The sequence below is a fragment of the Macaca mulatta genome, chromosome 7 (assembly GCF_049350105.2).
Source record: "Macaca mulatta isolate MMU2019108-1 chromosome 7, T2T-MMU8v2.0, whole genome shotgun sequence".
NCBI classification, from domain to species: Eukaryota; Metazoa; Chordata; class Mammalia; order Primates; family Cercopithecidae; genus Macaca; species Macaca mulatta.
The window spans coordinates 25,658,525-25,677,059 of record NC_133412.1 but is presented as its reverse complement, the minus strand read 5'-3'; the positions used below and the strand labels follow the sequence as shown (position 1 = coordinate 25,677,059).

At 40.7% G+C, this 18,535-nt stretch overlaps 1 protein-coding gene across 5 annotated transcripts; it reads right to left on the bottom strand.

The window, feature by feature from the left end:
* Positions 1–2,563: 2,563 nt before the first annotated feature.
* On the bottom strand, positions 2,564–13,706 carry DUT (deoxyuridine triphosphatase). Of its 5 annotated transcripts, none has more exons than XM_015142179.3 (7): positions 13,668–13,706; positions 12,504–12,642; positions 10,403–10,494; positions 8,838–8,882; positions 3,627–3,701; positions 3,408–3,478; positions 2,564–2,960 (listed from the first exon to the last, which is right to left on the bottom strand). In XM_015142179.3, the coding sequence occupies exons 1-7, from the start codon at positions 13,690–13,692 to the stop codon at positions 2,904–2,906; spliced, it is 504 nt and encodes a 167-aa protein (XP_014997665.3). In that variant the 5' UTR covers positions 13,693–13,706; the 3' UTR covers positions 2,564–2,903. The 5 variants fall into 5 exon arrangements, with proteins under 5 accessions (XP_014997665.3, XP_028706729.2, XP_001113050.4 ...); XM_028850896.2 differs by lacking the exon at positions 13,668–13,706 and adding an exon at positions 13,024–13,449; XM_001113050.5 differs by lacking the exon at positions 13,668–13,706 and adding an exon at positions 13,094–13,449.
* Positions 13,707–18,535: the final 4,829 nt, after the last annotated feature.

Below are 18,535 nucleotides of genomic sequence, written 5' to 3'. Positions count from 1 at the left end.
TCCCCAATGCCAGAATGCATAATTGGCATAGACATACTGAGCAACTGGCCCTGACTGGGTGAGGACTATTATGGTGAGAAGGGCCAAATGGAAGCCATTAGAGCTGGCTCTACCTAAAAAATGAGTAAATCAAAAACGATATTGAATCCCTGGAGAGATTGCGGAGATTATTGTGCCACCATCAAGGACTTGAAAGATGCAGGGATGGTGATTCCCATCACATCCCCATCCAACTCTCCCATTTGGCCTGTGCAGAAGACAGATGGATCTTGGAGAATGACAGTGTATTATCATAAGCTTAACTAAGTGGTGACTCCAATTGCAGTTGCTGTACCAGATGTGGTTTCATTGCTTGAGCAAGTTAACACATCTCCTGGTACCTGGTATACAGCCATTGACCTGGCAAATGCCTTTTTCTCCATTCCTGTCCATAAGGCCCATCAGAAAGAGTTTGCCTTCAGTTGGCAAGGCCAGCAATATACCTTTACTATCCTACCTCAAGGGTATATTAACTCTCCAGCTTTGTGTCATAATCTTTTTTTTTTTTTTTTTTGAGACGGAGTCTCGCTCTGTCGCCCAGGCTGGAGTGCAGTGGCCTGATCTCAGCTCACTGCAAGCTCCGCCTCCCGGGTTCACGCCATTCTTCTGCCTCAGCCTCCCGAGTAGCTGGGACCACAGGCGCCCGCCAGCTCGCCCGGCTAGTTTTTTGTATTTTTTAGTAGAGACGGGGTTTCACTGTGTTAGCCAGGATGGTCTCGATCTCCTGACCTTGTGATCCACCCGTCTCGGCCTCCCAAAGTGCTGGGATTACAGGCTTGAGCCACCGCGCCCGGCCCTGTGTCATAATCTTATTTGGAGAGATCTTAATCACTTTTTGCTTCTGCAAGATATCACACTGGTCCATTACACGGATGACATTATGCTGATTGGATCCAGTGAGCAAGAAGTAGAAAGCACACTGGACTTATTGGTGAGACATTTGTGTGCCAGAGGACGGGAAATAAATCCAACTAAAATTCAGGGAACGTCTACCTCAGTAAAATTTCTAGGGGTCCAGCGGTGTGGGGCCTGTTGAGATATTCCTTCTAAGGTAAAGGATAAGTTGCTGCATTTGGCCCCTCCTACAACCAAGAAAGAAGCACAACGCCTAGTGGGCCTATTTGGATTTTGGAGGCAACACATTCCTCATTTGGGTATCTTACTCCAGCTCATTTATCAAGTGACCTGAAAGGCTGCCAGTTTTGAGTGGGATCCAGAACAGAAGGCTCTGCAACAGGTCCACGCTGCTGTGCAAGCTGCTCTGCCACTTGGGCCATATGACCCAGCAGATCCAATGGTGCTTGAGGTGACAGTGGCAGATACGGATGCTGTCTGGAGCCTTTGGTAGGCTCCCATAGGTGAATCATAGCAGAGGCCTCCAGGATTTTAGGGCAAGGCGTGAGCCACCGCGCCCAGCCTACAGCAGACTTTCTGTAAGAGGTAACTAATATTAACAGTGTAAACTAAGACCATATTTCTCGGTAGCCATGTAATACTGTTCGTTCTTACTCAACTGTTATTCGGTATTGATCACAGTTCAGGTGCACAAAACAGAATCCATTCTGGTTAGTTTAGCAGAAAAACATTTACATTTTACTGACAACAGAAATAATTTATAGCCCAACCCAGTACACAAAAATGGTGGCTATGTCCCAGTGAGTTGATTTCATGACTCACTAATGAACTGTGACCCACAGATGGACAATTACATTGCAGGGTATTAAATGGCTTGGAGAATCACCAGAAAAGAACAGTCTTGCCTGTGCTTCCACAAACTGGGTGGCCAAGCGAACTGATAATTCCAGAAGCACTCCATGTGTATAACCCACATCCTCAAAATGATGCCTGGTGTCTCAGAATCTGATGGACAAAACCTAAGTGACACCAAAAAACCCTGACACAAAGGAATTTGAGAAACATAGTAAAGAAAGGAAAGCACACTAGCAGAAACTTCCAAAAGATGTCAATCAAGCTAAGCCACAGAATCAGTTCCGTATCTGCAATGAAGTGCTGCTTATGTATGTGAGACAGAAAAACCTGGTGGCCGAAGTATGTATTATTTCATTTATCTTATCCCTGTAAATGGCATATTTTCTTGATTACAGCCTATTGCTACTTCACTTAGGGAAACTCATAGCTACAACTAGTACAACTTGCCTGATGAGATGAAATTCAGGGGAACAAAACAAAGGTAACAAATCCCCAAGTTACATGTCTTTCACAAACATACCTCTACCCAGTCAATAGAGGATTTATCAAAAGAAAGATTAATAGTGGAAAAATAAACTGAGGATTCTCTTTTCACCCTCATCACAAAGAATCTTAAGATTAAAAAGAAGTTTTTAAACTAGTGAAGAGAAGGAAGAACAAGGAATACCTTTAATCTCTCCTTTTCATTTCATTTTCTTTTAGTTCAGCTTATGCAAGATTTTGTACCTTGTGTAAGAATTTAGGTTTACTGAATACAAAATATTGCTTAAGATTTAAAGGAATTAAAGCAAAATAAGTTGCTGAAGGGGGATCATTTGAGTTAAATACAGGTTTTTTTTTTTTAATCTGTAATTGATGTACATTTGATTTTAAGAAGACACTTTACATCAGGTCACCACAAAGCAGATTTACATGCAACCATCAATTGCAGAAAAACAAAGTTTCTTTTTGATCCAAACACAAAAAGCTTTGTGTTTTATTTTTTTATGATCTCTTCCTTGACCATAAAAAAAAAAAAAAGTAAAAAATGCAGTACTTTTCGAAGGTGAAGCTAGTAAGTTTACAGAAGTGTAAAACACCAAAACACTTTAAGCAAAAACTTTTTTTTTTAAGAAAAAGGTATGACTTCTCGTTTTCTGTTCTTGGTATAAATTTTAATTCTTTCCAGTGGAACCAAAACCGCCTGAACCCCTTTCGGTGTCATCCAAAGCCTGAAAGATAGACAGATAGAAAGGTGGGAAGCTTCACAGTCTTTTTAGAGTCTCTTTCAGTTTTTCTCTCCAGCTCCTAAGAAAAATATAGCCAGAATTCTACTCTTGCTATATCATCTTTTCAAAAGGGAGATTACAGGAAGAAGAAAATTAAATTCTAAAAAGCTCCATAAATTAGAATATTGGATAATTTTTAAAAATTCTAATAAAATATTAGAAGTTCACAGTATGTTTAAATAACTTATTATGTAAAGTAAATACTACATAATAGCTACATGAAAAACATTTTAAGAAATTCTTAAAACTAGTATTTTAAATTTGCTTAAAATAAGTTTAGTCATATATACTATTTAGTTACAAACAGTATATTAAATCCTCAAGATTATACATATTTCTTCATTTAAGATGTTGTATTACTTATTCTCTATCATACTTTATAATACTTACTTGAACTTCTTCTATTTCTGGATAAAAAATCCGTTCGCAAATGAGCTGTGCAATTCGATCACCCTTTTTGACTTCAAAGAAAGAATAGTTTATTATTGATATTACTGACATTCTCCACATCCTCTCTTATTCAATGAGAATTAAAGGAGTCAATATTATTTACACATACATGACTCCGAAAATTCACTAGAATTATGTGAATGTATATATTTAACATACCTTCAAACTTTTCTTTGCCAAAATTAAACAGTACAACACCAACATTTCCTCTATAATCTTCATCTATGACACCAGCTAGAAAAAAGAAAAATAGTATCATCTCAATTTTTGCTATCTGAACACTAGAGGTGTAAGATCTCAAAATCATTGTTATGTAGCTCTGAGATTTGTATTCTTACAATTGAATAAGTGAATCTTGCCCTGGTACTATGTAAAGCCTCAAAACCAAGAAATGATATTACTAAAATACAAATAAAAATTTAGAAAACACATCCTAATTTTCCAACCTGTCACTCTTTATCAAATGGCAACCATTTCCTCTTTTAAGCTGGGAGTAGCAATGACTATCTCCAACCTACTGTCTACCCACCGCACACTTGCCAAAAAGACTAGGAGAAAATTACAGTTTGGGTTTTAAAGGCTTTTCCTGGTATCAGCTTCCCACTAATACCCAGACTGAAATACGATTGAGTCATAAACAAAAATGTAAAAAAGCCTAAAGCTCTGCAGCGGAATAAGTCAACGCTGACATTGTTAAGCAGCAGTCTCGCAAATCTTAGAACATTCCATTGGTACACTAAAAATGTACCTGAACTTTTCAGTTCATAATCTTCCTCTCCTTTTAATTTGAACCACCATCCTTTCTTAGAGCATGATTTCTCAGAAGACAGTAGCACATAGGCTTCATGAGTACAACTTTATATGTGTAATTAGTACTTCTTTGAGATTATGAACATAGCGGGCGAAGATCTTTGCAGGGGAGACTTGAGCCAGGTCCCTGCCATAGCCCAGAGAGTTATACTTACCAGAATTGCTAGCATTTATCTTTGAGCCAATAATTTAAAATATTTCCATAAACACAAGCACAGATAATACAGGTGCATCAGGCCTTTTCGTTTTTTTATATTGATAAATAATTCACAAAGCATACAATTTATCCATTTAAAGTGTTACAGTTCCACAGTTTATAATGTATCAGAGTTGGCCAACTATCGTCACAGTCAATTATAGCACATTTTCATTACCCTCCCTCCGAAAATCCCCTACCTTATTAGCAGTCACTTCCCTTCCTCCTTCTACTCCCAATTTCCTGCTATACATGTAATTCTTTCCCCTCAGTTTGTGAAAGGCTTGATAGGACTCACGTGAATCTAACTGAATACAGCTCCATGTCATATCTTACTTGTTATTAATATTCTACCCCCAACAAAAACGCTGATGAAGGAAAAAATATGGAACTAAAAATAATCATGTGTTCAGCTCAATGGGCAGTAATGCTATTTGCCCATACTCCTCATTATTTGAAAGCTGAGAAAACAAACAAAAAAACCCCCCAAAACATACCCACCCCCCATTTTTTTAGAACAAAGGTAATTCCAAAGCATATCCTTTCAATTTTCTCATATAAGGGGGGAAAAAAGCAAACGCTTAGGTCCACCATATTCAGCAAAAACAACATTTTAGATTTTCCGAATGGATTACAACATACATTTAAATGAACCCCTGTGCTTTATGAATGAATTACTAGGGACAAGTGAATCTGAATTTAAGCACTTCTTAAAAGGTTCCTGATGCAATACTTTTACGAGAAGAGTGAGTATAAAACTGGGCAGAAAAGCAGCAAAGGCAGTTCATCTCCTGTCTGGTCTGAAGGAAACAATCAATTATTGAACTTGACCAATTCAAATTACCAAACCCTGCTTTATTTCTCCACTGTCAGTTGACCATTAATTTAGACCTTAATATTTATGAAAAAAAATTGATATAAAGATGAAACCAGCTGTTTTCCACATTACCTATATGGAAAAAATTTTGACTGCAGGGACAATTTAAATTAGATTTAATGAAGAAATCCCTCAACATAGCATGTTGTTCCATGTCAGAAAAAATGGCCACAGTAGGCTAGAGAACTTCCATGCTGGGAGATTTTGAGGTACAGGCTAGTAATTCATCTACCTTGAATGAGTTAGAGAAAGACAATATGGACTGACCGACTTCTGAACTATTCTGTTTCTACTTTATTTGAAAATTTTTAAATAACCAAAACAATGCAAATACATATAAAGTAAAAGCTTATAATATTCTCTTACCCTCCCTGAGATAGCTAATGTTACAGAAATATATCTTACATACTACTTTTTTTCTATTTATCCTTTGAGATTAATAAATGTAAATGTTAGCCATTCTTTTTAGATACAAGATATGGAAATATGGTATCTCTTTTTCTCTGTCTTTTTTTGGCAGGGTCTTATTCTATAGCCCAGGCAGGAGTATAGTGGTATGATCACAACTCACTACAGCCTCAACCTCAAGTGATTCTCCCACCTCAGCCTCTAGGTGCGCAGGCACCACCACACCTGGCTAATTTTTGTATTTCTTGTAGAGAGAAAGTATCCCTATGTTGCTCAAATGAGCCTCAAACTCCTGGATTCAAGCAATCTGTCTGTCTCAGCCTCCCAAAGTGCTGGGATTACAGGCATGAGCCACGATGCCCAACCTGTACCATATGTTTCTATGTAACTATTCTCTTACATAATATCAGACACAGGCTGCTTTTACATTTTGCTATAAAAAATAAAGAAGCCCTTTAAATATATCCTTGTACGTTAATACTTTTTATTTTCATCAAATAGGTTGCAAAAAAAGGTGTAGCCATTCAAACTTCCATCAGCAATATTTGAGAATGCCCATTTCCAAAATGCTTGCCAATATCTGATGGCAACAATCTCTTACATTCTGGCCAATATGATGAGTACAAAATGGTTATCTCATTGCCTTACTTTTCATTCCCTGATGACTAGTGAGGCTGGACTTTTTTCCTCCCATTTGTTGGACATTTGCATGTCCTCGTCTATATTTTGTTCATGTTTTTTTTTCTCATTTGTTCTTTTTCATATAAATTGTAAATATTTGCTTGTTGGCTTTACAGTATCTTCTAACATACAAAAACATTCCCTTTTTGCAAAGGCCTCTGCTGTACCTGTAAAGCAGTCCTATCAGAACTACTCAAATGTCTTGAATTCTAGAGACAGGTGATCTTTATACTTGGGTCAAGAAAATGTGAAAAACCTGTAACTGACTACAAGAAATTAAGTAGTTTGAAGTCAATTCAAACGTATGGCAGAAAAAAAGGCCCTCAACATTTTTTTTAACATGAATGCTGATGGTATAAAACTTTCAGTAGTTCCAAATTCATTTATCACCCAATTGCCATTCGACATTCAAGAAAAGCCTTCTCTGCCTACAGGATATAAGTATCAGGGACATTTTTCCTCAGAGAAAGCAGAAAGTACCTTGAAGTTATCACTGGAAAAATCATGCATTGGAACTGGCAGAATGATTAACTGACTTCAGGCAAAAGTTTTACTGTGTCAAGAGTTTGGCATGTCATTTGTTGGAAACCTTTTTTGAGTGAAAAACTATCCACACCTACCAGATGTGAATTCCGAACAGAATCCTGAATGCTCAACTTTTCCCTTTGACCCTTATTTACAGCCTGGGATTTCTAACAACATCTCTTTTCAGAAATAAAAACTGTTGCCAACTATGACAAACTTGTGCCTAAGGGAGATTGTTAAGGTTCTCTGCATCCAAGAACACACCACAATGTAATTTTATGAATAATACCATACCAACCACCAGGCAAACTAACTTTCCATTCTTTTACATGAATTTTTTTCCAGAAAGTTGTTTTAAACAGAGCAAAAATTAGTAACAAAGTCGAAAAAAAGAAAAAGTTTCCACATAAAAACAATCTGCGAAGTCCCTAAGGACAGAAATTATATCTCACAGAATCTAATATGTGCCAAGCACTGTATTAGGTATTTCATACATATTATCATTTAATCCTCTCACCTCTCAGAGGCAGGCACACTAATTTCCATTGAAAGATGAGGAAACAGGCTCAGAAAGGTTAATAACTAGCTAGTGACAGAGCTGGGACCTAAATCCAGTTGTTATTCCAAAGCTCCTGTTTCTTGCACAATCATTTGAAACTTCGTTGAAAATATATACAATCATTTATATCCTTAAGTTACAGTCCCAAATGACCATAGTTGACCTTGTAAAAGGTCAACTTACAGAGCATAACTTACAGAGTCCGAGGAATCCTCAACCCGAGAGTGGGCTGTCAATGTCCATCCCTGCTATGTAAAACTTAGCTCCCCTTTAGTCCCTAAGAACTGGGTACTTTTGGGGTCCTGTCTTGGCCAACAGCACCACCTAGTGACACGATGGAGAGACATCACGCCCACCAAATGTCAGACTAAGGAGCAGGTCTAGGATAGCCAGGTTTCATTAAGTGCTCAGCCCTTGCAGTGGCACATAAAAGTGAGCTAATTCAGGACGTGTTTAGTTGGTGAGGGGGATGCAGCAGGGTAATCTTCACACTTAATTGCAGTGGAAAGAATGAGGGGGTTGGAATCACAGAGACTCCAGTTTTTAACCACATATCCACGTGGGCTCATTTCTAAGCCAGAGCTATATAAAGTAGCTCTGTAAAAACGGGTGGAGGAGATCTAGCATACCTACTTATCTTGTTAAATGAAACATTCACTACTGATGGGATAAAGGATCAGTATGTGGGGACCACGTTAAGTGGGGTCTGGATCCCAGCTGGAGGAGACCTGAAACAAGGAAACCACATCAGGAAAGTTTCCTTACGATAAGAGGAGTAGCTCTGTAGCAAGAGTAGTTAGCAGAGGACACTGAAGGTTCTTCATGAAAGGTACCACATGAGGTAGGGTTAACTTTGGGAGACATGAGAAAGGCTTTATTATAAGGGAAACAGGTACCACAGAGGACTGTCTTGACAAATTTAGAGAAAAGTGTTTTCTCTCCTGACTTCAGGGAAAGATTTTCTTGTTATATTTTGCCAAAGACAGATAGCTCTCTTATGAAGAAAATTCTTACAAGATAGCCTTGTGTTTTCTAGAACTCTTGTTGCTTAAATAATTACCTAATTATTACATCATTAAATCTAAGTCATTAATAATCAGGTAATAATTATTTTAAAAATTAAGTTAGTAGTTAAGCAAAATATAATTGCTTAAAATAACCACAAAGCTTTGCCTCCTCATATTATAATAACAAGCTTTCCTCTAATCATTTTATTTTCTTAAAAATAAAATCTGTCATTTGAATATCACCTTTTAAACAAAGACAAAGTAAATGCTTGCAAACATTTACAGAATAAAAAAGGAAATGTATTACCTCCTACATCAATAAAGTATTTTGCAGCCAAGCCTGACCGTGGAGCTAAAAAACAAAAAAGGAGACATTGGTTATTTTAAGGGGGAAGGGCTATACCAGAGATAACTGACGCAATTTAAGCATGTCATTCTCTTCACCTGTAATATCTACATCTTCATCTTAACTTTAGCACACGGTTTTGAATTAAAGAATACATATTCATCATACTGCATTACCAAAGTTGGAAAGACTAGTTTAGGAAAATTCTACAAGGTTTTAATTCAAAACTAACTTAAACCACTCCCATGTGACTTCAGTTAGAATTTGTGGTGCTGCAGACAGGGGAGAAGGACTGCTAGAATGAGCTGAAAGGTGAGCAAACGGGAACAACTATAGGCTGCTCTTTCAAGAAGTTAAGCCTCAAAGGGGAAGAAAGAGGAGTGTGGCCAGCAGGAACACTACTGAGGAAGAAGACTTTGGTTTTAAGATGGGAAACCACAACATGTACAATGTAGATGGGAAGTGAAAGGAAGGGGAAGGGAGATGGAAACAAACCTAACCAAATAGTAGCAGAGCATAGCCTACGACTTGGGACCCCACTATTCATGATTCAGATGCCAAAAGACATGCCTGTAGGAAACACACGAACCAGAGTAAGATAAACAGGCTAATATCAGTTAACTAAAAATGCCAAAAACTAAGTCTCAATGATTCAATACTAGTATATTTTTTAATCCTAAAAACTGGAAAAAATAAAAAGCTATGGTTACACCTTATTGCAGACTCAAGCATCAGGCCTATAATTAATTATCCTAACTAGTATTTTATTTTAGAATAATTTAAATCAGGCACTTTGTCAATAATGCTGCCTCTTTCTATACTAACCTTTATTTCACTCCATCTCCTGCCCCTTCCCCTGAAAAAACTCTAAAAAATGCAGTCAATGATGCCCAAGAGATGAGATGAGAGGCCATCTTGTTATCTTTTAAGGGCTGAAGTACTGGCAGTTTCCCCGCTCATGGCTAATAAGATAGTGCCAGTCTAACTCCTTTCCCTGGAGGAGGGCGTCACAGCTCCATTGACTCCTTTATGTTTACTCTGGTTACTCAAAAAGAACTTACGCTCTTGCAAAGAACTGTCTGGTAACAACTGATCCGCTCCAGAAAAATCAAACCTGTTGACTTGTACTCCATTTTGTCCTACCTCCTCCCAATGCCTCTACAACACTGAAGAGTATCCCTTACCCTAACCCCACAACCAAACAAGAAAAGGTTAAGTAGGCTTACACACTCCGGGACCAACAAGGTCCCAAGTTTTACTCTCCTAATATAAAATGCCATGTTCTGAGAACAGCCTTCTACGCCAGTGTGAGCCTAAAAGCTCCAGTGAGGAAGGAAAAAAACAAAAGGAGGCAAAGCAAAGATGTAAATAAAGCCTTTCAAACAGTGCATTTGCTATCACAAATGGTGCTTCTTTTAGGACACAGCCCAAACAATATTGCCTGCTTATTACCCCAAATGAAACATGAAGAATGTTATCACAAAGGAGAACTTAACAAATAGTTACCTGTTTCTTAAATGACTCACCTACTCTTCCATAACACCCAGAAGGGAGAGCTATCTGAATGTCCGTTTTCACAAGAGCTTTCTCCATAGGTGGTATTGTGTAATCATAGGCACTAAGAAAACGTTGAAAGAAAATAACTGCAAATGTATTTATAAAATTGTTTTTATATTTTGTGACCAAGCATATAAAATTGCTTTCAATATATTTAATGAATTAATGAACTTTAGTTTCTAAAATCAACCTTGCTATGATGAATTCCCAATTCATCTTAAAAGTTTATGAAGAAGGTAGAGGTAGTTATTTTATTATTAAAATGACAGCTTTAGATAAAATAATTCTCCGTGAATATTTTTGGTGGTGTGAAGAGATGTCCACATTGTAAATCTTTGCCCCTGAACAAAAGTTTATTGGGAAACTGAGGTACTTATTAGCATGAAAGGGCAGAAAGGCAAACTTTCAAAAGGTGGATGCTTTACTACCATAGTTTGAAAAGGAAAAAAATGAAGAACAAAGAAAAAAGGCCAAATATTACTAATAATACTAGCTATCACTGATTAAGCCTTTACTATGTGCCAGGCACAGTTCTAACTAGTTTACATATATTAACTCATTTTATTCTCACAATCATTTATGTGATTAGGGAATATCTGCAGAAGGAAAGGAGAAAATGGGTGGACAAAATAAGAGGGATAAAGAACTGTGTTGTATCTGTCAGGCGGGGCTTGGTGGTTTGCCAAGCTTAGGTGATGAATTTCCTGGCTGAGGGAGAGAGGTGATCACTGTGAACAGTCCCTGGAGATGGACCTTGTTTAGGAACAGAATTCCTCTAAGATCCACGTAGCAAAGGCTGCTACTCTTGCTATTACTGTGGCCCTCTGCTGGGTGGAAATTTAAGAGATTTTACAATGAGCAGAACCAGAAGTTTACTTTGGAGAACTGCATTAAGTCTGGTAAAGCAGTACTATACTTCCCCTTTTTTCGCTGAAATCCCTCTTTAAATAGTTATGGCCTAATTTATTACAGATACATTATTTCCACGTCTATTTCAGTATACAGAAAGTCACCTGAATTTATTATGAGGCTACTTAAGGTATCTTAAATCAAGGACTCCCCTAGGACTCAAAAAAGTGCTCCAAAATATACTTCGGAAAGGTCTAGTCAAACTACATCACTCTTTTATTCATTAAAATTAAGAGACCGTAGTTTTTCCAGCTGCAATTGTCCATACCTACTTTCCTTTTCCTTTCTTTTCTGTTGCTATCATCATGCACTACTTTCTCTTCTCCTGTGCTTAGACCAATAGTTCTCATGTTTGAATTACCTGAGAAACTTTAAAATAAATCCCAATGCTTGGGATTTAGTATAAACTCTCCTTCCCTCTCAGCATTACTTTTCTCCTACCTTAATGGCTCTAAGAACTGGGCACAGTAGTCAAAAGAAAAAAAAAAAAAAGCCCAAAATTCGGGATAAAAAATGGTATCATCTTCAAGTCTCTGGGGAAATCAATTCAGCTCTTCACAAACTCCCGCCTGCGTAAAAAGTAACACTTATCTAGTCAAGGATTGTTGTGAGGACTAAATACAACAGCATAAGGAAAGTTTTTAGTACAGGCAAAACGTGCTGTAGAGATGAAGTGTGGTAGTATTACAGGCAGCTCTGCCTTTCGTATTCGGATGCCTTCTGAAATTCCGCCCTGGGGCCAGATGAATGTATAGAAAATAACTTTTTAAGGCAGATGCATCTCTGTTCATCCTTCTTAGGTGTTTTCACGCTCACATCTAGGCTCTCACCTTGGCTTTTCCATTGAGCACAGCATCACCCTCAGGCCACTCGAAAGCCACCATGTGCCTTCCTCTCTATCTTCTATTTAGGAAGGGCACAATAAACGTTGCAAAGTAACGCCTTGCTAGACGCCGTATAGTTATTTTACTTATTCTGCAGTCTTTGCCCAAATCTCTATTTAATTTATGCCAAAGATGAAAGCTAAAATTTTCAGTATGAAAAAGGCAGAAATCCTATTTATAGCTAGTGTGTTCCTGTGATCTCTTCGATGACTGTTTCTAGCTGTGGCAGCGGATGGCCGGCCCTTCCCAGCCTCCTCGCCGGGAGGTCCCCGCTCACCTGTACAGGTCGTAGCCCGCGGCCCGCGCGGAGCCCCGGGTGGGGGCCGTGGCGTGATCGGAGAGCCGGGCAAAGCGGAGCTGCATGCCGCCCTCCTCTGCAGGCCGGGGCCGCTTACTGGGTGAAATGGCGGGTGTCTCTTCAGAGCAGGGCATAGCAAAGCCAGAGGGCGAGCGAGGAGAACACCCGAGGAACAAGAGAGCGCACGATGAGTTGCGCCGCACGGCACCCGCCAAAACCGAAATTTCCCGCCAGCTCCGCCCCACCCACCGCCCCCTCCGGGACGAGTCCACACTTCTGGCCGAGAGGGGAGGCGGGATTCACATTTTGGGTTAGAAGCCCTTCTCGGAAAGCAGGTTTGGGATCGGAAACTACTGGGTCCCAGTCATCCATCCACATTCAGCGCATAGGGCCGACGACAGCTTTTGGGGCGTCGCCCTCACACACTAGAAAGCCGCCCCCCCCGCCAGGGACCCTAATGGACTCCCCCCGCGCGCACAGGGGCCGCCCGCCGGCCTACTTCCCCCGCCGCCTCAAGCCGCGGGGCTTTCTTCCGGACGGCCGGGGCCCTTTGCCCGCCGCTCTCCTACCCTGCCCGGGCGCCGGGCATCCCCCCGGCTTAGGAAGCTCGCCCTTCCAGCCCGCGGCCCCGGCTGTACTGGCTCCGCGACAGCCTCGGCTCAGACTGCCAGCGCTGGACAGCGGCCAGGGCGTCCCGTGCTGCGCTGCGCGGCCGAGGGGCGGGCCTGGCCCGGAGAGTCCCGCGGCCTCGGCCCTCTGCCGTGCGCCTCGCGCGTTTTGCATCGCTGAGCGAAGCAGAGACGGAAGGAAATGGTAGCAGAGCGCGGGGCGAGGGCAGAGGAGAGTCATTTCCCCCAGAGTTTGGGCTGGTTGGCTTCTCGGCACCTCCGGACGTGCGCCAGGCTTCCACCCTGAAGACGCGCGCGTCCCGGGAACATGACCTCGGAAGCAGTCGCCGCCGTGCGAGGGGCGTGGAGAGGCGGCGCAGGCCCTAGGGCACCAGGAAGACGGTGCCCTTGGCGTCCTGAGTCTTGCTGCCGCCTCCGGGTGCCTACGCCTCTTGCCCTCGCTCTTCTTGTTTGCTTGGGCCCCCATTTTTCCGCGAGTTCACCAGGCCCGGGCCCTGCTCCTGGGCTGACTTACCTGCGGCGTCACCGCCAGCGGCCATGACTCCCGGGCTCTGAGTTCAGCGGCGCCCTAAGCGCCGGAACCGCATGTGGGTGCCGGTGACAGTTACTGCACCCGGTGCCGCTCCCCAGACTGGGCAAGACACCGCGCCCGATTTCCTTTCAGCACCGAGTGCCAGACGTTGTAGTTTATTCGACCGGAGGCAGGGAGGGCGGTAGTATTCTATCAGGTTTGGGATAACCCAACAGAAACGCAGCGGGAACGCCTTGGCTAGGAGTCGAACAAGGATCCCGGGCCGCAGTGGTATAGTTTACAGTGGGGGATAAAGCAGTCACTTTCTAGATAGTTGTTTTTCTTTTTCTGAGCCGCAAGTATCTCGTTATTTCTCACACAAATCTGAGAGCTGAATTGAATGGTTTTGAATTTTCAAAGTTAAGCTGTGGGACAGTTTTAGATAAATGACAAGTAGAAGTGTTATTAGAGTATTATTGGGGAAGTTTTACATTCATTGCTGTGCCTTTTCATACAGGCCCCACCTTTTCGGTCTCCTTAACTGGGTCCTCTTCGTTGTTGAAAGTCCTTTGCATGAGGCTATGGAATATACACTACCTTCTCTGGACGTTAAATATTAGCTACACCTTGAGGACTCCCAGATTTATGCCTATAGCAACACGATCCGAGCCCTGCAACTTTTCGACCTCATTTTGAGCCAACATTATTTTACTCCCTTATTTTGCTGGAGTACTTTCTCCAGTTATTTACTTAAAGTGTTCACATGAGAGACATATTTGATTCCTTGCTCACAAATGACTGCCTCATTGGACTAAAGGCTCAAAGGGATCAGAATACTTAAGCCACAAACTCACAACTATAGTTCTGCCTAATACACTGAATACCCAATCTCTCTTAACAAGCATAATCACCATGAAAAGCATACTCTGAATTACGCCAGTGGCGTAGAAGCACCAGGAGACAAAAGTTCTGTAATTACAGTCCAGAGAAAGGCTTGTTATTTCATTTTAAAGCATCTTTGAGTTTTATGAAGTGAAGAAATAAAAACAGGCCGGACGTGGTGGCTCATGCCTGTAATCCCAGTATTTTGGGAGGCTGAGACTGGCAGATCACTTGAGGTTAGGAGTTTGAGACCAGCCTGGCCAACATGGTAAAACCCCATCTCTACTAAAAATACAAAAATTACCCAGGTGTGGTGGTGCATGCCTGCAATCCCAGTTACTTGGGAGGCTGAGGCAGGAGAATCACTTGAATCAAGGAGGTGGAGGTTGCAGTGAGCCAGCCTGGATCACACAATTGCCCTGCAGCCTGGGCGACAGAGCAAAACTTCCATCTCAGAAAAAAGAAAAAGAATTACCTTTTATAAGCAGATGGCTTAAGTGCCAGGGTACACAGGAGAGTCATCAGAAGAGCTAGGGTAAATGCACGTGTCCAAGCCCCATCACCAACTGACTACGCAAAATCTCCAGGGTGATTCTGTTGCCCACCCCTGGTAAAAGACAGCTGCTCTAGGGGATTTATTTCTAGAGAATCTGCAGGGGTCAGGACATCCTGAAAAGAGTTATGTCACGTTTAACCAATATTACCAGCTTTACCAAGTATACTATACTGTGGACTGTTTTAATAAAGGCTCCATTACCTTAAATACAGGAGCAGAGCCAGGGCCTTTGTTCTTGGCAATACATCTGTGGTACAGTTGTATTAAGAGTAATTGCATGGCTGGCCCGAAGATAGTGAGTTATCTCAACTGATTTTTCACAGTCAGGAGTTTGATCTGAAACCCCTTGTTCTACTTTCTCCCCTTCTCACTACTATGCTTGACTAGTCTTAAAGAAAAATAATTTTAAAAAGAATAACTGCAGACCATGCAGCATTCAGAGTATTTGCTTATTTCTTAGTTATGCTGAAACTATTAAATAAACAAGTCCCTAAAGATGTCCCAATAGTTAAACAGGACTGCAAGGCTGAAACACTGTAGAATGTAAAGTGAAATTTTAATATAAATTTTAATGTAAGAAATATATTTGCCGGTTTTAATTGTGCAAGATTAGCTAAGGGGAAAAGAATTGAGGGGAATCACATGGACTAAACTGGAAAGTTCTTCAAAAACTAAATCAGCTCTAAGCTCCCACTGTCTCTTCTGGCTTATATGATCTCTTCATATTGTGTCTCCTCTCTCATCTTTGTAGGGCATCCAATTGGACTGGAAAATTAACCATATAATGCAGACCATCTTTATACCTCGTTCAGACATTAATTGTTTGGCTCCATCTGGCTAGAGTAGCAGAACTGGTTTCACTCCACCACACAGACTATTTTCATAGTAGTGGTAAAGCAGTGTAACAGGCAAACATTGAGATTTTGTAAGCTGCCTAGTGTATTTCGATTGTTAAATATGTTTGGTGATGAAAACCCTGGAAACTTCTATTGACCAATCAGTCTGCCCAAGGAATCTTTTCAGTTCATCTTCAGTAATACTCATTAGCCTTTCAGCCTGATCTTTGGCTCATAAATTTCAAGGTATGATGATGGAAGCTCAAGCAATGTTCCTGTGTGTAATTATATTAAACCAAACAAAGGTAAATATGGACTCAATGTCAGAAACAAGTAACGTCTGGAAATCTATGTTATAACTAAGGGGCACTAAGTTGCAATTATTGCATCAGAGATTTGGGAACTAGGAACATTTTAACCCATTTTGTGAAAGCTCAGGAATCAAGATATTCTTCCTTTGAAATACTTATACATGTCTTAGTTATGTCTTAGTTAGCTTGGGCTGCCATAACTAAATACCATAGACTGAGTTAAACAACAGAAATTAATTTTCACACAGTTCTGGAGGCCCAGGTCAGGGTGCCATCATCGTGGTGTTCTGCTAAGGGCTCTCTTGTGGCTTGCAGAGGCCACCTTCTCTCTGTGTCCTCATGTGGTCTTTCCTTGTATTAAGACCCCACCCTTATGACTTAATTTAAACTTGATTACCTCCCCAAGGCCGCATCTCAAATACCATCACACCAGGGGTTAGAACTTTAACATTAAATTTGGGAGGGTGGGGCGCATTCAGTCCATAACAGGAATCAAGATATTTTTCCTGTAAAATGCTGTCACAAAATTAATGTGTATTCTTGATCACATGCCTTAATTATTTCTTAATGTAACACACATTTCTTTGCAATATTTTCATTTGGGAATACATTTCAGATCACCAAACATTTCTGTATCATGGGGCTTCTTTAAAGGGCTTGAAAACTTTTCAGGAGAGCAACAAATACCCCTCTCCCCCATATTTTTGACTCAGGAGAGGTGAGGAGGGTAGCAGGGGAAAGCTAGGATCCTTAGTCAGATTTCTCTGCCATATTCTTTCTTTCTGCTGTTTCCTGTCTTTTCTTGTTGGTTATAGACCTTCTCTTCTTTACAAACTTGCTCGATCTCACCCTCCCATATTCTGAGCAATAAAGGGTAAGTAAAGAAAAAACCCTGGATTACTAAGAAGGGCATTTCAAAAGTGTTATCCTGACTGTGTGTGGAATTACATGCCTGTAATTCCAACATTTTGGGAGGCCAAGGCGAGAGAATTGCTTGAGCTTGGGAGTTTGAGACCAGCAACACAGTGAGACCTTGTCTCCACACACACACACCAAAAAAACCAACAAAAAACAACAAAAACAAAAAACCTAACAAATTAGCTGGACGTTGTGGCACACGTTTGTAGTCTCAGCTACTTGGTAGGCTGAAGTGGACAGATTGCTTGAGCTTGGCAAGTCGAGACTGCAGTGAGCAGTGCTTGCACCACCTGCACTCCAGCCTGGGCCACAGAGTGAGACTCTGCCTCAAAAACAAAAGTATTATCCCTTTTACTTTTAATTAATATGTTAATGCAAATTATTCATAAAATGCTACATGAAATGTGGCCAAGACAATCTAATGAATTGGCAAATTTCTTTTTGGAATAACGATGTGATTGCCTCCATGCCTTCATTGTATTCACGTATTCCTTGAAGTTAAATATAAGTTCTGTAGGATGCTAATGGAAGTTTCACACTGACAAAAGTTTGGGACATACCCTTTGGTAATAATGGCTTAACTAGTTAAAGTGATTTCTGTATTGCAGGACTTCTCAGAGTCTTTAATGACCATTGTGAATTTCCAAGCTGGTGCTATGTGCTCTGGAAGCATTTCCCAAACATCTGGCCATAAAACCATTTTTTGTAAAGGATATATTAGCAGTCTTTTGCTGGTAAGTCATAGAAACTAACCTGAGCTAACTGTATCAACAAATAATATTTATTTGGAAGAACAATAGGTTCAATTCAACCTGTTGAGTTGAACTACCAAGCCCCAGGAAGAACAGGCAGCTGTTGGAAACTTTGTGATTAAATTTTTTAGCATTTAACCTTGATCTTTGTTTGCAGTCAAATTTGACATCCAGTTTTACTTTTTCTTTCCATTTTTGTTTTTGATCTACATTGTGATCCTTTCAGTTATTACAAACCTTCATTAAAGCATGTTGCGTACAAGGTTAGTGGCATTTTAGGCTAAGAAGGGATAAAGTGGAGAATGGGAGTATTCTCTCCAAGGATCACACTTCCTTTGATTTTAACCTGATGATGACAACATTATGCTAAAGGAAATCCTAGAATCCCCTCAGTAATCAACAGAAGTGATCAGAGGCCCCATCTGAGTGGGGGTTTGGAGACCTCGGGGGACAAAACGGGGGTGGTTCTGAGAAGAAACTAGGCAACAATGTAGAATTAGACCTTAAAACAAATTGACTCTCAAATAAGCTGGAGGAAAGTGACTCATGAGATAGGAGAGGCATTCCCTTGGGATACACAGTGACTCCTTATAGCTCTGTGAGTTGAGCATCCCTA